At 34.2% G+C, this 23,518-nt stretch overlaps 1 protein-coding gene across 1 annotated transcript; it reads right to left on the bottom strand.

The window, feature by feature from the left end:
- Positions 1-14,858: 14,858 nt before the first annotated feature.
- Positions 14,859-16,785, bottom strand: LOC131598483 (sister chromatid cohesion protein PDS5 homolog C-like). Its single transcript, XM_058871077.1, has 5 exons — positions 16,684-16,785; positions 16,342-16,545; positions 16,085-16,266; positions 15,125-15,251; positions 14,859-15,011 (listed from the first exon to the last, which is right to left on the bottom strand). Exons 1-5 carry the CDS (start codon positions 16,783-16,785, stop codon positions 14,859-14,861), a joined length of 768 nt encoding a protein of 255 aa, XP_058727060.1.
- Between the last annotated feature and the right edge of the window lie 6,733 nt (positions 16,786-23,518).

Raw genomic sequence — 23,518 nt, 5'->3', positions numbered from 1 at the left:
AATCTATTGCATTAAAATCTAATATCAAGAAATGCACTAACGCTTTTCAGGCTAGAGAAGAAGATCCTGAAGAATCAGAATCTGAAGAAGAAGATGAACTGTCCATGATTTCCAGAAGGCTAAATCAACTCTGGAAGAGCAAGCAAAGGAAGTTCAGAGGCTTCAGAAGTTCAAAGAGATTTGAACGTGGAGAATCTTCTGATGATAGAAGATTTGACAAGAAGAAAGTCATGTGCTATGAATGCAATGAGCCTGGACACTACAAGAATGAATGTCCAAATCTTCAGAAGGAGAATCCCAAGAAGAAGTTTCATAAGAAGAAAGGTCTTATGGCAACCTGGGATGAGTCAGAAGATGATTCAGAAGATGAGCAGGCTAACTGTGCGCTGATGGCGACAGAAGATGACGGATCAGAATCTACATCAGAATCAGATTCTGAAGAGGTATTTTCTGAACTTACTAGAGATGAGTTAGTTTCCGGTATAACTGAACTACTGGAACTCAAGTCTCAGATTAGTCTCAAATACAAAAAGCTGAAAAAGCAATTTGAATTTGAAACAAAGAAGCTTGAGTTGGAAAATTCTGAATTAAAAGAAAAACTTTTAAAATTATCCAATAATGTTGGATCTCCTTCTGATTCAGAAAAATCCATTCCCAGTCTAAACCATATTCTGAAAGAATATGATTTAAGTTTCAGGAAGTTCTTATCTAGAAGTATTGACAGAAGTCAGCTAGCTTCTATGATATATGCCGTATCTGGAAACAAAAGAGTTGGCATTGGTTATGAGGGTGAAACCCCATACAAACTTGAACCTGTTGATGAAATGAAAATCACATACAAGCCATTGTATGATCAGTTCAAGTATGGCCACTCCCATGATATTAGGCACACTTCACATGCACAAAGTTTTCACATAACACACACCAAGAAGCATGTGACACAACCTAGGAAATATCATGAAACTCATATTAAAAATTATCATGCTGTTCCTCCTATTGCTTATAATGTCAAACCCAAGTTCAATCAGAACTTGAGAAAATCTAACAAGAAAGGACCCAAGAAAATGTGGGTACCTAAGGATAAGATTATTCCTATTGCAGATATCCTTGGCTGCAAGAAGGACAAAGCACAACATGTCATGGTACCTGGACTCTGGATGCTCGCGACACATGACAGGAAGAAGGTCTATGTTCCAAGACCTGGTGCTTAAGTCTGGAGGAGAAGTCAAGTTCGGAGGAGATCAGAAGGGCAAGATAATTGGCTCTGGAACTATAAAGTCTGGTAACTCTCCTTCCATTTCTAATGTACTTCTTGTAGAAGGATTAACACATAACCTCTTATCTATCAGTCAATTAAGTGACAATGGTTATGATATAATCTTTAATCAAGAGTCTTGCAAGGCTGTAAATCAGAAGGATGGCTCAATCCTATTTACAGGCAAGAGGAAGAATAACATTTATAAGACAGATCTGCAAGATCTTATGAGTCAGAAGGTGACTTGTCTTATGTCTGTTTCTGAAGAGCAGTGGGTCTGGCACAGGAGATTAGGTCATGCTAGTTTGAGAAAGATATCTCAGATTAACAAACTGAATCTTGTCAGAGGACTCCCTAATCTGAAATTCAAATCAGATGCTCTTTGTGAAGCGTGTCAGAAGGGCAAGTTCTCCAAACCTGCATTCAAGTCTAAGAATGTTGTTTCTACCTCAAGGCCATTAGAACTCTTGCACATTGATCTGTTTGGACCAGTCAAAACAGCATCTGTCAGAGGAAAGAATTATGGATTAGTCATCGTAGATGATTATAGTCGCTGGACATGGGTAAAATTCTTGAAACACAAGGATGAGACTCATTCAGTGTTCTTTGATTTCTGCATTCAGATTCAATCTGAAAAAGAGTGTAAAATCATAAAGGTCAGAAGTGATCATGGTGGTGAATTTGAGAACAGATCCTTTGAAGAGTTCTTCAAAGAAAATGGTATTGCCCATGATTTCTCTTGTCCTAGAACTCCACAGCAAAATGGGGTTGTAGAACGAAAGAATAGGACTCTGCAAGAAATGGCCAGAACCATGATCAATGAAACCAATATGGCTAAGCATTTCTGGGCAGAAGCAATAAACACTGCATGCTATATTCAGAATAGAATCTCTATCAGACCTATTCTAAATAAGACTCCCTATGAATTGTGGAAGAATAGAAAGCCCAACATTTCATATTTCCATCCTTTTGGATGTGTATGTTTTATTCTGAACACTAAAGATCATCTTGGTAAGTTTGATTCCAAAGCTCAAAAGTGTTTTCTTCTTGGATATTCTGAACGCTCAAAAGGCTACAGAGTATACAATACTGAAACATTGGTTGTAGAAGAATCAATCAATATCAGGTTTGATGATAAGCTTGGTTCTGAAAAACCAAAGCAGGTTGATAATTTTGCAGGTTATGATATTGACATATCAGAAGTTGTTGAGCCAAGAAGCAACGCATCAGAAGCAGAGCTTCTCAGAAGCAAAGAATCTGAAGATCAAGTATCAGCTTCCCTGGAGGATCTAAGCATTTCTGAAGAACCATCTGTCAGAAGATCATCCAGACTCATCTCTGGTCATTCAGAAGATGTCATTCTTGGAAAGAAGGATGATCCAATCAGAACAAGAGCATTCCTTAAGAACAATGCAGACTGTCAATTAGGTCTTGTATCTTTGATCGAGCCAACTTCTGTTGATCATGCTCTAGAAGATCCAGACTGGATAATTGCTATGCAAGAAGAACTGAATCAGTTTACAAGGAATGATGTTTGGGATCTTGTTCCTAGACCAGATGGATTCAATATAATTGGTACAAAGTGGGTCTTCAGAAACAAGCTCAGTGAGAAAGGTGAAGTGGTAAGGAACAAAGCCAGACTGGTGGCTCAGGGTTATAGTCAGCAAGAAGGGATTGATTATACAGAAACCTTTGCACCAGTGGCCAGGTTAGAATCTATTCGTCTATTAATTTCATTTGCCACTCAGCATAACATCACTCTTTATCAGATGGATGTCAAGAGTGCCTTCTTAAATGGTTATATAGATGAAGAAGTTTATGTCCATCAACCTCCTGGTTTTGAAGACTCTATGTCTCCGAATCATGTGTTTAAACTAAAGAAATCATTATATGGATTGAAACAGGCTCCCAGAGCTTGGTATGAACGCTTAAGTTCTTTCCTTCTAGATAATGGTTTCACTAGAGGAAAAGTGGACACTACTCTCTTTTGTAAAACCTTTGAAAAGGATATTTTAATTTGTCAAATATATGTAGATGATATTATTTTTGGAACATCTAATGCTACACTTGGAAAGGAGTTTGCTAAGTCTATGCAGGCTGAGTTTGAAATGAGCATGATGGGAGAACTCAAGTATTTCCTTGGAATACAAATAAATCAAACATCAGAAGGAACGTATGTTCATTAAACCAAGTATGTGAAGGAACTTCTGAAGAAGTTTAATCTTCTAGACTGCAAAGAAGCCAAAACTCCTATGCATCCAACATGCATCCTAGGTAAGGATGAGGTAAGTAAGAAGGTAGATCAGAAGTTATACAGAGGTATGATCGGATCTCTTCTATATTTGACTGCTTCTAGACCTGACATTCTGTTCAGTGTTTGTTTGTGTGCTAGATTCCAATCAGATCCTAGAGAATCTCATTTAACTGCTGTTAAGAGAATTCTAAGGTATCTGAAAGGTACTACTAATGTTGGTTTAGTTTACAGAAAATCTAAAGAATACAACTTAGTAGGATTCTGCGATGCTGATTATGCTGGAGACAGAATTGAAAGAAAAAGTACTTCAGGAAGTTGCCAATTTCTTGGAAGTCATTTGATCTCCTGGTACAGCAAGAAGCAAGCAACTATTGCTCTATCAACAACAGAAGCAGAATATGTCGCTGCTGCTGGCTGTAGTACACAGATGCTCTGGATGAAGAGTCAGTTGGAAGATTATCAGATATTTGAGAGTAACATTCCTATATTCTGTGATAATACTTCTGCTATATGTTTATCTAAGAATCCTATTCTTCATTCAAAAGCTAAACATATTGAGATTAAACATCATTTCATAAGGGACTATGTTCAGAAGGGTGTTATATCTTTAAACTTTGTTGATACAGACCATCAATGGGCTGATATCTTTACAAAACCCCTGGCTGAAGATAGGTTTAAATTCATTCTGAAGAACATCAGTATGGATTTATGCCCAGAATGAGAAGATGAGAAGTTCTCATGTATGAGTATCTTCTGAAATGAAATTGGATTATTTTTTATATATCAGAAGTTCTGATTAAAATCTTTTAGAAATTATGATTCGGTTATTACTAACGTTTCATTGTCTAAGTTGATTCAGAACCTCTTTTAAAGCAAAACAGCTGTTACGTTTTTATCTCGGGATAGTAAACCTGTCGTTACTATTCATGGATAAACGTGCGTGCAGTTGAAGGGACACCGACCATAGGTAACTGTGCTAGTCACCTCATTTGTCTTTATTATCTCTCCTCACGTCACGTAACATTAAATGCTTTTCATCATTCGTTTCATTTTATTTCCTTTTAAATACTGTTCAAACTCTTCTCTTTCCCTCTCATCTCTCTTTATCTCTTTGCATTTCTTCATCAAGCTTTTTCTCTCTCTCTTCCATATCAACCCTACTTGTTCATTTTTCTGCAAACCCATCATGAACTCTTCATCAAGCCCAGGAAATAATGAAAATGATCAAAACAACAAAAGGAAAGCTGTTGAAACATCACCTTCCAAACCCAAAAAGATCAAAATCACCTATGATCCTCTCAAGGTGAATCCATTCGAAGCAATGTTGTCTGGAAACTATTCTAGACGTGTGTTTCATCCTCCTGGTGAAAGCCCTCCATCATCTCCATCTTCTTCCTCATCTCTCGACCTTCAAGTCTCAATTTCCTCTTCATCTAACCTTTCCTCTCCCTTAATCTCTTCTGAAGAAATCTCTTCATCTTCACCCGCTGAGAATGTTGTCTCTGGTAAAGATGGTGGAAGATCTGCTTCAGGACCAAGTCTCCCTGATCCCTCGCCTGAAAGCCCAAGAAGCAGTCAATGAGGCGTGTCACTCCTTCATGGCATGCTGGCTCAAACGGTGTCTTAGCCAGGGTCCTAGGATTTGGTCTTAGTAGTTTTATTTTCCTTGATTGTTAAACACCTTCTTGTAATCCTTTTTGATTATCAATGAAAAACTTTCTTTGTTTTACATTCCAGTAAATATTTTCTATTTGTCGTTTTATGCATCTGAATCTTTTTAAATATTCTTTTTGATGTTATGACAAAAAGGGGGAGAAGATAAATGATAAATGATTTGATTAAATCTATCAGTTGCTGGGTAAAGGCTCCCACACATTCACTAACAAGAACTGCAAGTTCTATATGGTTTAAGTGTTTTGCAGGTACAGAGAAGTGAAGTGAATCTTCAGAAGCAAACACTAGAAGCAAAACCATAAGAAGCGTTATTCTGTAAAAGGAATAAGCTCTTGGAAACTGAAGCAAGCCGAGTGCTGTCAAGCTTCAGAGATCAGAAGCAAGAAAGAAGAATGAATCAGAAGCACTGATAATAGAATTTGAATATCATTGTCTATCCTGTTCTGACAAAATTCTATTTGCTCTGATACATATAATGTTATGGCTCTGATACATTATTTGCTCTGATACACGTTTTTAGCCTAAATGCTCTGATACATTTGGCTCTGATACATATCATGTATTTGAATATACATTTTATGTTCTAACTCGTTCATGCTGACTTTTGTCGTTTAGTTTTTGTTCTGTAACATTTCAGGATGTAGAGATGCTCTGATGATGCTCTGGTACATTCAACAATGTTCTGATACAAATCTAGCATGAAGTGATGTAGATAGACATTCAAAGTTCTGAAGCTATCCGAGGGAAGCAGAAATCAGAAGATGTGAATGTTCTAGAAGATCCAGAAAACTCAAGTTCTGAAGCTGTCCTAGATGGAAGCAGAAATCAGAAGCTGTGAATGTTCTGAAGATCAAAGAAATTCAAGTTCTGAAGCTGTCCACGATGGAAGCAGGAATCAGAAGCTGTGAGTTTTCTAAGGATCTAAAGAAATTCAAGTTCTGAAGCTGTCCAATGGAAGCAGAAGTCAGAAGCTATGAATTCTCTGAAGGCAGAAGCTTATATGATCGTCTCTACCGAAATAATCAGGGAAGTCTTTTATTAAAGTTCTTCGAGTATTTATTTCAGGGGGAGATTATTTATCTCAGGGGGAGATTGTTAATCTCAGGGGGAGACATATTCATATGCTTATGCTATAGCTGTGTAATTTGTCTTTTGTCGTCTACTCTTTCTGATCGCAAATTCATATCATTTATATATGTTTTTGTCATCATCAAAAAGGGGGAGATTGTTAGAACAAGATTTGTTCTTATCAATTATCTTAGTTTTGATGATAACAATAATATGAATTTTGCTTAAGATAATATGGTACTCTAATCCAATGCAATTTCCCTTTCAGGAAATATATAAAGAGTACGCATAATTCAGCGCTCAGAAGTTGTGTCTCAAATGGTTCAGCATGCAACATCAGAACATGGTCTGGCAAGACATCAGAAGATGGTCGAAGCAGAATCAGAACATGGGTCTATGGAAGCATCAGAAGAACATGAGATCAGAAGCACTGAAGATCAGAAGATGGTATCACGCTCAGAAGCACTTCAAGGTCAGAAGATCAGAAGATGCTATGCACCAAGCTGTTTGACTCTGATGATATTCAAACGTTATATTCACAAACATCAGATCAGAAGGAAGTACACGTGGCAGACTACGCTGACTGACAAAAGGAACGTTAAAGCTACTAAAGGCAACGTCAGTAGACACAGCGTGAACAAGGCTCGAGGTAGTTGACAAAAGCGTATAACATTAAATGCAATGCTGTACGGAACACGCAAAGCATTAAATGCACTCAACGGTCATCTTCTCAACGCCTATAAATATGAAGTTCTGATGAGAAGCAAGGTTAACGATTCTGCACCAAAACAACTTATATCAAACTTGCTGAAACTCTGTTCAAATCTAAACTCAGAATCTTCATCAACTCACTACATTGCTGTTGTAATATCTTAGTGAGATTAAGCTTAAACTGAAAGAGAAATATCACAGTTGTGATTATCGCTTTTAAGAAGCATTTGTAATACTCTTAGAATTACATTAAGTTGTAAGGAACTAGGGTGATCGTGTGATCAGTATACTCTAGGAAGTCTTGGCAGTTGGCTGAGCAGTTTGTAACTAGAGTGATCAGTTGATCAGAATACTCTAGGGAAGTCTTAGGAGTGAACTAAGCCTAGAGTGATCGTGTTGATCAGTAGACTCTAGAAAAGTCTTAGGAGTGAACTAAGCAATTGTTCCTGGAGTGATCAAGTTGTGATCTGTAGACTCTGGAAGACTTAGTCGTGGACTAAGTGGAAAACCATTGTAATCCGTGCGATTAGTGGATTAAATCCTCAGGTTGAGGTAAATCATCTCTGCTGGGGTGGACTGGAGTAGCTTCGTTAACAGCGAACCAGGATAAAAATAATTGTGCACTTTATTTTTATTGTCCAAGTTTTAAAGTCACACTTATTCAATCCCCCCCTTTCTAAGTGTTTTTCTATCCTTCACTTGGGACTTATACCTACATGGAGGCCCATGGTATTTTTGGGAAGATTTAAAGAAAACCTTCATTTTTGATTAGTTATTCAAGGTTAAAAAACAAACTGATCGAGGTATGTACAAAAAGGTGTATGATGAAATACCTAATTTCATGTACGGGAATGGGACTTATACCTATGTGGAGGCCCATGTTTTATTTTATAAAACATGGTTGATTGTTTTGTTAAAAGATGCGTCGTTTGAAAAACTGTTTGAAAGTTTGTTTTGAAAGAAGTTTTTTTTGTTGTTTTTTAAAGAAAAACTGTACAAAGAAGAAGGAAAGGGACTTATACTCTCTAATATTCGAGAGGCCCATGTTTTATTTTCATAAAACATGGTGGATGGTTTTGAAAAAGACGGTGAGGTTTGTTGTTTAAAAACTGTGAAGGTTTTGTTTTGAAAAAGTTTTCTGTACAAAGAAAAACTGTACAAAGAAAGAGGAAAGGGACTTATACTCTCTAATATTCGAGAGGCCCATGTTTTGAAAATCAATTGATCAATCCAAAAAGATTTAATCAATAGTTTCTTTTGAAAAGAAAACCAAAAAGAAAAGGTTTATCGTTTTGAAAAAACCGTGATCGTTTGTTTTAAAACGGTTTGAATTTTGACAAAAGTCAACTTAATTAAGATAAAAAACAAATTTCATGCTTAATTAAGACCTAAATAATTAGGGTTTGATCACAAAATATTTACAAGTGATTAAGTTTGAAAATCAAATGAAAAACAATATTTTAAAGTATTAAAAAACACTTAAAAACATGTCATTTTAAACTTAATTAAAACACATCAAATAAATATTTTTTTTTGTGATTTTTTGAGTATTCATAAAATATATGTGTTAAATAAAAAGTGTGCAAAAAATGAAGCAAAAATGAATTGATTTGGTTAGTTAATTAATTAGTTAAAGTTGTTAAAAAAATTGAAGAAAATAAGTGTTAAAAAAAATGATTTGGTCCTGCCAGGGTTTGAACCCACGCCCTTACTCTCACCGGCCAAAACACTTACCAACTGAGCCACGCTTGTGGCTTGTAAGTAACACGCGTTCCATTCAATATATTTAAAAACTACCATTTGAAAATTCTGAACAGAAAATGGCGCCAAGAACACCAACCCCTTTTGATTTTGAAAATTCTGAAAACTGAACCAAATTGATCAAGTGAAGGGTCTAACTCACTCGTTTTTTCACAAGGATCATGATGGTGGTCTTTAATTTTATTTATTTTCACTCTAAGGCTATCAATTTTCTGATGAACACGAAGAACCCTAAAACTGAAATTCAATGTGAAATCGTGTATGATCATGATATGATGCAATTGATTGAGGGTTAATGATCCTCATAGGTGCAGAAACAAGATGGTATGCTCATATTTCATTTATTATGCGTGTATGTATGAGTTTGAAGTTCATGAGCACTTACCTTTAAAACGGCACAACTGAGAATCGAATTCTTGCTTGGAGGTGTTACAGAAGTTGTTTGATGACCTGGATAGCTTCAATGGACCTTAGGGAAGGTGTTTGAATGCTTGGCATGGATTGAATTCATCTGGATCAGTTGGTGGAACCCGATCTGCAGTAGGACCAAGTATGAATCGAGTTTGATGATTCTGAGGTTTCAGGTTGATGATGAGTGTTTGGATAGTTCATATGTGACATATATGAGGTGTTGGAAGTGTTAGTTTGGACAGAAATGATCTTGAATGGATTTTGGCATGATAAGGCTTAATTTTGGTTCATGTGGAAGTGAGGTAGTGATTCTGAGTTTTGGGGTGATTTGGGGTGTGTGAGTGGTTCAAACACATCCCATATGATGTTTATGAGTTGCTAGAACCATCACTTTGGCCATAACTTCAAGGGTTTGGAGGTTGAGTTTTCTACCTCTTAGAAACTTAAGAAACTTGCATTCTAAGAAAGAAAGAGAAAGCCTATAATTTGTGAGGCTTTGGTGTGATTTTGAATGGAGTTTGGACCTCTAATTATAGGCCAAGAGTTCTGAATGCAGAGCTTGGCAAGTTGATCAAAGAAGTGATGATTTGGCTTAAGAGATAAAAAGGAATCTTTTACATTTAATGCAAGATGGTTAAAGTAACTTAACCATGGTCATTCTTCCAAGCTTCTTATCCTCTTCCATTCTGATCTTCAAATCAGAAAATATCTTCAATTATTGCCTTGATGCATCATTACTTGCATTATTTGGCAAATTGGTTCATAACTTAGTGAAAATGGTTTTGAAATTTCAAGTGAAAATGATCACTAAATGCATAATTCAAAACCATAGCTATGCTCCATATTTTTTCATGCTCTTGGACATTTTGGAAAGCTCATATTACACACTTCAAAACCCTAGTTGAAAGTTTCTTCAAGACCTTTAAGGAAATGGGTGAAAAAGATCCATGAACTTTGAAGAAAATGAGATTTTAAGTGAAATTTTCAAAAGATACCAACTTTGAAGCTCCATATCTCTTAAATGGTTGATCTTTTGGAAAAAAATTATATGTGACAAAGTTGTTCATTGGATCAAAATCTACAACTTTCATGTTGGAAGTTTTTTTCAGTTTGTAGGTGAAATTTTGAGTTATTCCCTTCCAAAGTTTGGAAAAAACCATTGAAAAACACTTAGAATTTTTCTAAGTATGGAAAGTCAAACTTTTGACTTTTTGATTCTTGATTGATTTTCTTGATTTTTCTTGATCAAATGACTTCATATATCATATATTGATGATTCAAAACTTCAAAAGTCATGGTTGACCAAAATTCCCCAAAAGTCAATGGTGATCTTGTATAGTTGACTTTTTCAGACGAATCGCGTTTCTGGAGATTTCAAATGAACCAAGCTATCCTCACCAAATGAATGGTATGAATGGATCATATTGAGTTATTGGATTACCTTGAGTCAGTTGTTCAGTGAATTAGGTCAAAAACCCTAATTGTCGACCTGATGAGATTGATGACTGTGGATCTTGAATTGAGATGTAATTTCCATTGGATGTTGTCATAGGGATTATTTGAAGATGATTGAAACCTTTGATTGACTTCCTGGGGATTTTTAGGGTTTCCCAAATGTGATCCCTGATTTCAGTCCCTGATAGTTCAAAACCCTAATCTGATGACTTGAAATTTCACTGTTGATCAATCCTTGTGTAGGAGATGTCTTGAGCCAATAGATTAGGTCAAAATGATATACTTGGGGTCTTGAGGTCATGTCCCAAGTCATTAGGTCAAATCCTGAGCAAAAATCAGGGGTATGCTATCTTCAGTCAAAACCCTAATTTGGTTGATTCAGAGCCTTTGAGCTTGTTGAAATGAATCTCCGAGGACCAAATGTTAATTGTTGATGAAGATAGTTCCTTTGAGATGAAGGGAGAACAAAACCCTAATTGATTTGTTACTTGTACTGATGAGTGATTTCTTGTTTAAACCCTGCTGAGCACAAATAGCAAAAACAAACTATGCAATTTGTTAGAGATGCAAATGATGCATATGCAATGATATGAGGTGGTATCTTAGGTCAAAAATTGGGGTATGACACTCATCTTTGCATACGTGGCCTCCATGTACCGGCTCCCTTTCCATCTTTCTTGTTGTTTTTGTTTTATTATAATGATTAGTTGATGAGGTGGCGTAGTATGATTGGTTCAGATATGCCTTTGTTTGTTAGTCACTTAACTCATGCCTTGACCAATTGATTTCGTGTTAATACTCTGTATGTCATGCTGCAATAATGAAAAAACTATAGGATAAATAAGCAATTAATTGATGCTTGCTGAATAAACTTGGGGAATGCGTGAAATGTTGTTGGGCTGCTAAATTGAATTTTCTTCTTGGGCTTAGTACATTTTTCTGAGTAAACTCCCTCATCGCTAATGCTAGCGCGCTCTTGGGAGAGATATGGGCCTAATGCTATTAATTTTTACACCTCATGTTTCTGGCCCAGGCGCCATTACAATAGACTTCAGTTCATTTGATAATTGCTAACTCACCCCCCTGTATAGTTTTGCCATTTGTTTTGTTTTCTTTCTTTATTTTTTTGTTTAGTAATTCCTTTCCATTCAAATAAAAATAATAAAAATTGATTTTTCTTTTTTTGAATATTAACTCTTGTTTTTCTTAAATAAGTTGATAAAAATTGTTTTCTCTCCAATTAGACTTTTTTTTTTAGAATTTTATGAATCTTTTAGAAATTTTAATTGTTGTTTTCCTTGATTTTTGATTGGTTAATAAACCATAAGAAAATGAATAGTTTTTAGTTCTTAATTCAAAATAGCTTTGGTACATAAATAATAAAAATACATAGTTTCTTGTTTTAATTCTCAAAATGGTTATAAAATGAATAAAAATTTTGCTTGTGAATATTTCTTTTTAGTATAGAATTTAATTCTTCTATTTTGTGAATATTTTCAATATTTTGTGAAATACCAAAAATGCCCTTAGTTGTTAAAACAACTCTTTTATTAGTTAATTCCATTTAGATTTAGTTTAGATTTTAAATAAGAATTAGAATAACACTAGATTAGAGAATTAGGTTAGTCTCCCCATTTTCATTCTTTTTCTTTTCAACACTAAAACATCTAATAAATACTTAAAATAATTTCCCTTAAAAAATACAAAGAAAACACCTAAAAAACATTAATAAAAAAGTGAAAATCATTAAAAAGGGAATAGAAGCTTGAATATCCCTTGCTTTAGGGAATCATTCGAGTGCTTGGATCTCCCTTGCTTTAGGGAACCATTCGGGCGTAAGTTCCCAAATGCTAAAAAACACAAACCAAAGGGTAACTCGAATCTCCCTTGCTTAAGGGATCCATTCGAAACACCTAAACTCTCTTCTGTCTCTCGCCCTCGTGGCATTCTTAAGAACATGTTGAATCCATTCCATAATTAGGCGTATAAGTCTCCAAAGGTCGAGCATCGTGGAGTGCGACTTTAACCTCTGTTCACCTAAAAAACACCAAAACATAGAAAATCTTGAGCCGAACTACGGTCGCTCTGATTCCTTGTAAGGGATACGTAGGCATTGGGTCGCGGGGCCTAAGCGAGCACACTTGTAAATAATTCCTTCTTTTCCCCGTATTTCCTTTTGCATTCATTCGCATTTAGGTTTAGACATAGATACACCCTTTAGATAGAAACAAACATAGGTGGATACCATCGAGTACGATGAGCGCGAGGGGTGCTAGCACCTTCCCCTTGCGTAACCGACTCCCGCGCCCTATTCTCTGGTCGAAAGACCTTGTTCTTATTCTGAGTTAGGTTTCTTGGTATTCCTTTCCCTTATGGGATAAATATATTAGTGGCGACTCTGATCCATTTTTCGCAGTAGCAACATGCATGCCTATTACTTAAAAGGTGATAAGGTGCAAACAATTAGTATTCCAAATTCTTGCTCGTGGATTTTGAAGGCCATAATCAAGAAGAGATCTCTTATACCTCTAATTCAACAGCATTGAGATGCTATGTTAACTAATGATCGGTTTGTGATGAAGGATATCTACCTGAAGCTTATTGATGATCAAAGTAAAGTAGAATGGAGAAATCTCATGAGAAACAACTATGCTAGACCTAGAGCTTTAATAACTCTTTGGCTTGGATGTCATAGAAGGTTAGCTACGAAGGATAGATTGGTTAAAATGGGAATGCTTCAGAACTTGCAATGTGAGCTTTATAGTAATGCTATTGAAACTCATGATCACTTGTTTTTTTAGTGAAGTATGACTATGGATCTATGGGCTGGAGTTTTGCAGTGGCTAGGGATTCGACACAAACCGCTAGTATGGATAGAAGAATTCTAGTGGATTGTTAGAAATACTAAAGGAAAAGGCTGGAGACATGGGCTATTAAAAATGGCTTTGGCTGAAACACTATACTCTGTGTGGCTATATCGAAATGATGTGGTATTCCAACAGAAAGGCTATAGAAATACCATAATGAAATCTATAATTGGTACGATAGTGTATAGGGGTTGGATGAGGCCAAAGTATAGAACACACATAGCAAATCTTATGATGTAAGAGTGTGTTAGGTTTTAGTTTGTTTGTTGTTTGTTGGGCTGGGTCGTTTGTGATCGCCTTATAGTGTTAACTTCTTTTTTGGATATATAATATTATCTTTTATTCCAAAAAAACAAAAAGCTCATTATAATCAAATGAATAATAAGATTCAATCCAAATTTATATTTTGTATATAATTTTATAATATTATAATTATTTTTTACTTTTATTGTAAAAATAGAAAAAAATTTAAATCAATTAATTAAATTAGTGACAAATAGTTTTCTCTCTTTCACACACACACACACACATACATACATATATATATATATATATATATATATATATATATATATATATATATATATATAAAATAAATCAATTATAATTTAATATATATATATATATATATAAAATTATAATTGATTTATTATAATTATTATTTTCATGTTGACAATATTATAAAATATAAAATTTTATTATCTTTTTACCTACATATATTTGTCCTATAATTTTATAATAAATAATTATTATTTTGATTATTTATAATTTATTAAATATAAAAATTAATTTAATTAACTAATTAAATAAATAAAAATATTTAATTAATAAAATATATTAAAATGACAAAATAACAAATTATATGGGAGTGGTGTATATGTTTATGGTCTTTTGTTTTCTCTTATATACCAGTAAATAAAGAAAATAAAAATTGATATATATTTCTCTCTCTTCATTAAATAATATTAAATAATATTAGTTTCTTTTTGTTGGTTTTTTTACGGTTGAATTAATCTAAGAGTATATAAATGCACATGAGAGAGGGCATGAGAGAAAAAATTGGAGAGGATCCAATTCCACATATAAGAAACATATAACCGAAATGGATCCTCTCTTGCGGAACCCATTCAGCCATCCATGCTGCCCTTGATCCAATGGACTAAATAATTTTGAAATGAAATAATAAAAATTAACATTTTATCTTTAAATAAATGAATGGCGGAGATTTTGACAGAACATAAAAAGGAGAGAAACTGCTGGAGAGGATCCAGGTCCAAACACATATATGAAGTTTGGTCTCAGGTTGTAAATATTTTCAGAGATAGATCACTAACTTGACATCAAAATGTTTCAAGCCAAAAGTACCTAAGTTCATAGAAGAACATAAATCATTTGCATCAAATTATCTATTGTTGTATACTGAGGCAAGAACATCACTATAATCATCCAAGGAAATACCCAACTCATTCACAGCTAGCCTTAAATAGGGTTTCAGCTTTGTGGCACAACTTTGAAGAACACTTTCCCCCAACTTTAGAGCAATTGGCAAACTTACCTGAATCATAATGACAACAACCATGACAATTATAAACAATCTATAGTAAAATATGTTTCAGGTTTAAATCACAATCTTTTAAAATGAATGAGGTTAAATTTCCAAATTCCAACCTCATTGTCTTTCTTTACACTGTCTATGATTGGAGAGAGTAAGTCCAGAGATATATCATCACTTTCGTCAAGAACAAGAACCATTATGCTTTTCATGGACGAGAAAACAGTTTCTGGATGATGTTCCCTGAAAGTTTTAAGCAGATCTTCTTAGAATCATGGTCACACAATTTGCATTTGTATCCGGTTAGGCAACAAAACCACTACCGTTCAGTCAAAAGCAATCTTCTCAATACAAGTATCTCAATATTATATCATGTTGGAGCAATTTGAGATTAATGACATAAAAAGAGGGAAGAATTCCGTTGTGTGTAAACCAAGTAATAGCAATTAACAAGCAAAAGTGAGAAAATGGAAAACTAAATTTTTACTGTCAAGATGGAATGGAATGACATTGAGATGATTAAGGGTGATCAGTGCCGTCTTTGAAGATGTAAAAGGCGGGCTATCGTATGACATTGAGATGATTAAGGGTGATCAGAGCCGTCTTTGAAGGTGTAAAAGACGGGCTATGGTACGGGGTCCAAAATTTGACACGGTTAAATTGAGACTAAGTAGGACATTATAAAATACTTGGTACGCTTAAACTGTTCAAAAATATTGCCTCTTTTTATTTTGCCATAGTTAAATTGGGGCTAACCTATATTGGACAACTAAAAACTTTAGATAGCTCGGAGGGGAATTATATGCAAAAGTATTCTTAACATGCATACAAACATAACTTGTTGAGCAAGTTATGTGACAAACTCTAACAACCTCTGACCAATAAATCTAACTACTAATTAACTTCTAACAAACCGTTCGAAACAAAATTACAACTCAACATATCACAAGTTTACAAAGTTTGGGTAATCCATCTTAGAAGTCAGTTTTGCAGGTCAAGTTTGGCCTAAAATCAAAGAAATGCTATGAAAAAAATATAAAAGCTAAAATGTTGGACTTATATGAAACAACTCATACCTTATTGTCTCCAAGAAATGCTGAAACATCTCCAAAATGAGGTCATCACATTCAAGATCCAGCATTAGCACACATAACCTAAGTTTTGCAACCAATTCAAGGATTAAAATCTTCTCTTCGTACCATCGGCTTGATTTATCATATAGAATTTCAAACGACGATACAATTAATCCAAAGACCTCCTGAAAGAAAACCACTCAATGAAATTCAACAGCATAATTCGAAAATACGTGACAGTAGAATATAATCTATCACACCTTCATTTGGTGATCATCGTAAGGAGCATTAGGTGCAGTGATTCTTGTTAACTCACTGAAGCAGTAGGCAAGTGCAACTTTGACATCAACATCTGAATTGTTTATAAGTTCATCAGCAATTAAAGCTTTCGATAATGAAGAGAGTTCTTTTTTCTTAGATTCAGCACGTGACTGTTCAACCCTTGACAAGCAGCTTCCAACTTGCTTCAGTTCCAAGAATAAATAAAAACAATATCAAGCACATGCAATTAGGGCAAAAACAAAGGCAACACCAACATGCAAAATGGAAATGAAAACTTCACAAACAAAACCTAATGCACTAAGGAAAGAGATTGTGTTTACACATAGAAGACGGAGTAGGTTATTGAGAGAAGAAGGAGGATATAAGAGACTCTTCGCAGCTTGTAGAAGCTCCTGTTCAAGCTCCTTGTTGAAGGAAGCCATTGTTAAAAACTCGTTTCTCGCAGATATTGATCACTTCTTTGTTTTTACTCCGTTTGTGAAAGAGAGCTAGCAAAGAGAGAGTGAAGGTTCTGTGAGAAGAAAATTCTCGGCACGAAATTGAAAAATCAATTTATGTGATGACGGCTGTTTCATGAAATTACTATCGTAGTCTGATGACATATAAATACTCTATGTTTTTTTTTAAAAACATTTGGAATGTATAACGTTAACTTTTATAAAAAGTTAGAGATTAAAATTGATTAGCTATCAATTTTTACTAAAAAGTTAAAGATGTATGCTCTTTTTTTCTAGACATGAAATGCTATTGAATCGGTGATAATCGGTTAAAATTGTTAGAAATATTATTTATTATTGTTTTATTTATTATTTATGTTAGTAACTGATTTGTTTTGAGTTTGTCCTAGTCTTTAGGGATATTTGTTTGAGTTAGTAGTGGGCGCTGAATTTTAGGAATATACTGTTAGTGATTCTCAGCATTATTAAGTAGTTGCAATCTTTGTTATTTGAACGTATCAATCAATAAAAAACAACAGTTTTTTGTGCCTCTTTACTCTAAGTTAACAGTGGTATCAAGAGTAAGTTAATTTAGAGAAAAACCTGAGTGAAACACAGTGAGATTTTTGAGCGAAAACATCGATTGATCGATGGCATCTTCCAAAGAGAATTTTGTGCAGGCTGCAATTCCCCGTTTCGATGGTCATTATGACTATTGGAGCATGTTAATGGAGAATTTCTTGAGATCCAAAGAATATTGGCAAGTTGTTGAATTTGGATTTGCAGAGCCTGCGAAGGGAGCAGTTCAAACAGATGCGCAGAAGGCAGAATTGGAGGCATTGAAACTCAAGGATATTAAAGCCAAGAACTACTTGTTTCAGGCCATAGATCGAGCAACTTTGAAGACTATTCTCAGCAAAGAAACTTCCAAACAGATTTGGGACTCAATGAAGAAGAAATTTCAAGGGAATGCTAGGACAAGACGAGTGCAGCTTCAAGCCCTACGGAGTGAATTTGAGACTTTACGCATGAAGTTGGATGAATCTGTCACAGATTTCTTTGGAAAAACAATTATTATTGCCAACAAAATGAGAATTCATGGAGGCAGGATGGAGGATGTGACCATTGTTGAGAAGATTCTTAGATCAATGACAACAAAGTACAATTTTGTTGTTTGCTCCATTGAAGAATCCAAAGATATTGATTCACTCACGATTGATGAATTACAAAGTTCCTTGCTGGTTCATGAGAATAAAATCAGCAACCAAAACAAATAAGAGCAAGCACTTAAAGCATAAACTTATTCAAATTCCTCTAATTTTAGAGGAGGCCGAGGCAGGCGCAGTGAAAGAGGTCGGGGTGGTTACGGTAGAGGCGATAATGGTCGTAGCAGCAACCATAACAACAATCCTGCCAACTACCAAAATTTAGACAACGAAGGAAGAGGAAGAGGTCGAGGTGGCTATCGTGGAGGTAATCATTCAAACAATGGAGGTAATAATTCAAACAATAATCATCCAAAATCTAATGTTGAGTGCTATCGCTGTCATAAATATGGTCATTATTAAAACAAATGTAGAACTAACTTGAATGGCCAAAATGGAGAAAGGACCAACTTTGCAGAAAGAGAAGAATAGGAATATCTCTTGATGGTGTGCAATGTGACCGAGGAAATTCCAGATAGCCTGTGGTATTTGGATACCGACTGCAGCAATCACATGTGCGGTGATAAGACAATATTTTTAGATTTGGATGAGTATTTTTTTAGCACCGTCAAGTTCGGCGACAACTCCAAAATTAATGTTGCAGGAAGGGGAAATATTATTTTCAAGGCCAAGGGAAATAAAAGTCACAAGATCTCTGATGTCTTATTTGTCCCAGAATTGAAGACCAACTTGATTAGCCTAGGACAACTTCAAGAAAAAGGGTACGAGATCTGATCAAGAATGGTGTTTGTTGCATTCAAGATGAAAAATCAGCATGGATGTAATCAAGGGATCCATGTATTCTTTGTTTGCCTTTATTGAACTTCACTCTACAAGATTTTCCAAGTACACCGTGTTCACAATACTTCACCTTTTTAACTTTGTCTCCACCAAACAGATTTTGTTTCCCCAATTACACCAGTCCCATTTCGCTGACAAGGCACAATCTCACATGCCAAATTTATGTCTTCGACAAAGGTTTAGTGGATGCAACACCTGCATAAACCACATACAACTTCAGCCTCAAGGGTATACAAGTCTTGTTTCTTCACGCCTCTCAAGACTTCGTTTGACCCCTTCGTGACTCTTAGGATACTTTTCTCTCCTTGGAAAATATATTCTTTCTTGTCGAATTCACCATGAGATATCAAATTTCTCATGAAATCACGAACATACCTGACTTCAATCAACAACCTTATTGACTCATTTTGGAGCTTGAATCTCATAGATCCAACACCTGCAATCTTGCAAGATTTGTTGTTTCCCAATAATACAGATCCACTATCTTGATCACAAAGTTCCTCGAACAAGTATTTGTTTAAAGTCATGTGTCAAGTGCAACCTGAATCCATAATCCACTCCTTACCCAAGTCAGTACTTGAAACCACAAGAACATCAAATGAGTCAAAATTATCTTGAACATTGGTTGCGTTGCAATTACCCTTACCTCCATGATCTTTCAGGCGTTCAGGGCACACTTTTCTTGTATGATCCTCCTTCTTACAGTGATAATAATGAATACCGGATGCATAACCACTATAAGACTTCTGCTTACTTTTACCTTTTCTCTTGTCAAACTTGCCATATCTCTTTGTGAATTTCGCCTTAATTGACATGCTTTCACCAATCAAAGATGGCTTGTGCTCCTTTCGTTTGTTTAAATCCTTAGAATATAAATCTGATTGACTTTCTTCAAAGGTCATCGACTCTATTCTATATAATAAAGTTTTTTTGAAGTGAGCATGTGATCTAAACAAAGCACACATTAGCAACAGGGCTTGATCTTCATCAATGATCTTGACATTGATATTTTCAAGATCAAGAATTAGCTTGTTGAACACATCCAACTGCTCAACCAAGACTCTGTCTTCACTCATCTTGAATGAATACAGAGCTTGCTTCAGGTAGAGGCGGCTGACCAATAATTTGGTCATGTATAAACTTTTAAGTTTCGACCATAAACTCGTTGTCGTTGTCTCTTTTGAAACCTGTCGAAGAACCTTTTCACCAAGGCTTAATAGACGGTGTTGTGGGCTTTCTCTAACATAGTCATTTTCTCATTCTCCGTTAACACATCGTCCATGGATGTGGCTCCCTTCAACGCTTCTAACCAACCCTGTTGAACCAGCATGATTTTAATCTTCAAGCGCCACAGACCGAAACTGTTCATTTTGGTAAACTTTTCAATCTAATACGTTGTTGACAATATTCTTTTCTACGCTCACCACACCATTTTGTTGTGAAAATGATGCTGAAATAATAAATTATAATCAATTTCTTTATCAGCAAGAAACCCGCAAGGGTAGAAAAGAGGGAAGCATGAAGAACACAATGAATTAGTTATAAACTGTTACTCTTTACTTTCTCTTTGAACAAGATTAAAAGTGTTACAGACTAACAAATAAGCTCTCACCCTAATTAGGATTTGCAGTATGCAATGATGAGAGACTAATATGTTATTTATAAGAAAACTAACCCACTAAACTAACGAGCTTTTACACACAGACCCATTACACAAGCTAACTTAGGGAACATACTAACTTAAACAACTGGACATAGCCAACCGACCCAATTCAACATGTTAATAATCCTAGCATACTTCAACTACAACATGCAAACATACTTCGACAATATGTTGTGATCATGTCGAATTATCGAACCAAGAAATACCCTTCGACCATACTAGAGTTCGATCTAATATCCAGGGACGGATCTAGGTATAGCCAGTGGCGGAGCCAGAAATTTTAGGGAGCCTGGGCAGAAAATTTACACCTTATTTTTACTAATTTTACACTCTCTTTCTACTAATTTTGTCCTTGATTTTGTCTAAAAATTTGCCCTTGATTTTGTTCAAAAATTTCACACCCTATTTTTACTAATTTTGCCCTTAATTTTGTCTAAAAGTTACCAATTTTGCCCACGGTGTTGTCTAAAAATTGACTTTTACGTGGGGAATATACAACGAAAGGAGGGATTGAGTCCGGACTTGCTGGGTTGTAGCTCCGCCTCTGGGTATAACAGTTTGGGGGCTCAAGTCCCCACAAGAAAATAAAAAGCTATTTTAATACTACTATTAAATATATTTTCAAGTCCCATAAAATTAATTAAGTTCAATAACTCGCACTTACTTATTCACCGTAATTATTTACTTAGTCTCACTGTATCTTTAATTCATATATTTTCATAATCATTTCCTTTAATATTTAAAGTTTAAATATTTTTATTTCTAAATTCAACATCAACTAATTTTGTCAATTAGTGAATTTACTTATAATTAATATTTGTCATTAAAAAGTATTTTTTTTCAATAAGCAATTTGTATCTAACATGTTTCGAACTTGAGAAGAGCGCACTCTCAAGACCCAAATATTTTAAAAAATATTTTTTTAAAACTCCCAACTAGTAAATTTTAGAGGTACACATTTTTACTTTGATCAATCTTATTTTGTCTCTTATTTCTATTAAACAAATATAAATTTATAAAAATAATTTGTGTTAACAAATCAAATAAAAAAATCTACATTATTTTTTTGTCCGCACTAATAAAATTTTCTGGATTTGCCACTACCAATTTCTCACATTTACAATAACAGTAGAAAAAGCCTAATCTTTCAAACGAAATCGACACAAGCTCGAGCCGAAATCAAGGTACGTAAAGGGAAGCAAACAGGATTGATTCTTATTTGTCAAATCCATCATGATCTGATGAACGTTGAAGGTTATAGATGAGATACTGTTCGTAGAGAATAGAATCGTAACTAAGGAATAACACATGTTTTCAAATTTATAATTCTTGTCCTAAGAAAATGCACAATTTGTATGAGTAAGAGATGAACAAATCCACTATGGAGAGGGACAATATTGTGTAATTCTGAACTTGACCTTTTATTTAAAAAAATATAAAAATTTAATTTACTATTAAAAAATATATATACAGTTCATTTGACATTTTTGATAATTATGTAGAGGTCATCTTTACAATTATTAAAAAAAAATTGTATTGTTATGAATATTTATGTTAATGGATGTCCATCCATCTCCTAGTATTTCATCTTCCTATTCCATACTTAATATGTGTTTAATATGTGTGATTTTCTATCTCCCTTGAGTCCTATAAATAGAGACCCATATTACAATGTAAAATACACTTGAAAGAAGATGATATAATATTGCTTTTCTCTTCTCTACCTCTCTTTGATCTTTATTATTTTAGTTAGTTTTATAACACGTTATCAGCACGAAACTCTACCGTGTGAGCGATTTTATGATCAATTTGCATAATCATGTTTCTTCTCTTTCGAGTAAGTTTTTAAGATTTTTCTTCATCTTATAGATTAAATTTTAGCATGCTATTCTATTATTTTTTTGTATAAGATTTCGTTGGAAATTTTGTTTAATTAACACAATTATATATTTTAAAGTTGTCTATCATCGATAAATTCTTGAAGCATCCCTGAAGGATTGCTTAAAGAATGATTGTTCAATTTTTATGAAAACAACAATTGTAATTTTCATGCATTCCTGAAGAACTGCATGAATAGCGTGCATCCCAGAAGGATTATAAATATTATTATTTTTATTAGTAAACGATTTGTGATTGTGTTCCTGAAGAACTACAAAATGTGATCGAGTTCCTGAAGAACTACACAAAAAAAAACCTCTCTTAAACTAATGTTAAGATATCTCAAGAGGATTTTACTTTAAGAATTATTTTTCTTAATCGATGTGAATATTTGTGACATGACTTTGAAGGGATTTTTTTCGAGTTTCCTAGAAGGATTATACAAGTAATTGTTTCTTTTTATCACTACGAGGATCACTTGTGATATATAATTCCCGAAGAGTTAAAGTTTTAAAATAAGGATTTCTCACACCTTAAAATGTTGTAACTAGAATATTAGAAGAATTTCATCATGATATTAATGAATCCCAGAAGGATTGCATATATACTAATAACATATCCCAGAAGGATTACATCTGTTATGTTAAAAATTTGAAAAATGATTGCATCACCTATGTTATCAAATTCTAGATGGATTGAATCAATAATAGTGAAGTATTTCAGAAGGATTTCACAAAGAAATTTGTGTGTTTCAATGTAAAAAAAATTGTAATATACTCATAAAATATTTGTCATTCCAGAAGAATGATATGAGTGACTATAACACATCCCAGAAGGATAACTATATTTTTGAATTATTGTAATTTTCTAGCATAAATTATTTCATAATTAGAATTATAAATATATATATATATATATATATATATATATATATATATATATATATGATATAATTTTAGTGATATGATTTTGTATGATTTTGATAATTATATGATAATATTTTCATATGCATGCGTATGATTAAAGTGTTAAATCTTGAGATATTCTTAGGATGATCAATGTTTACAGATACAATTTCTTTATTCACATTATTTCTAAATATTGATATTTTAACAAGAGAATTAAAACATTGCAATCTATTAAAGAATATATCAATAGTCTAAAGTTGCTA

The sequence above is a fragment of the Vicia villosa genome, linkage group LG4 (assembly GCF_029867415.1).
Source record: "Vicia villosa cultivar HV-30 ecotype Madison, WI linkage group LG4, Vvil1.0, whole genome shotgun sequence".
Classification (NCBI taxonomy): Eukaryota; Viridiplantae; Streptophyta; class Magnoliopsida; order Fabales; family Fabaceae; genus Vicia; species Vicia villosa.
Note: the sequence above shows the minus strand (reverse complement) of the source record. Positions and strands in the feature narration are given on the sequence as shown.

What these genes read in the sequence shown, in the direction of transcription:
- LOC131598483 (XM_058871077.1), bottom strand. Translation starts at nt 16,785, where the DNA reads ATGGCTTCCTTCAACAAGGAGCTTGAACAGGAGCTTCTACAAGCTGCG. An exon ending in ACCTACTCCGTCTTCTATGT is followed by an intron (nt 16,546 to 16,683) that starts GTAAACACAATC and finishes TTGGAACTGAAG; the next exon opens with CAAGTTGGAAGCTGCTTGTC. An exon ending in GTGTAAAGAAAGACAATGAG is followed by an intron (nt 15,012 to 15,124) that starts GTTGGAATTTGG and finishes ATTATGATTCAG; the next exon opens with GTAAGTTTGCCAATTGCTCT.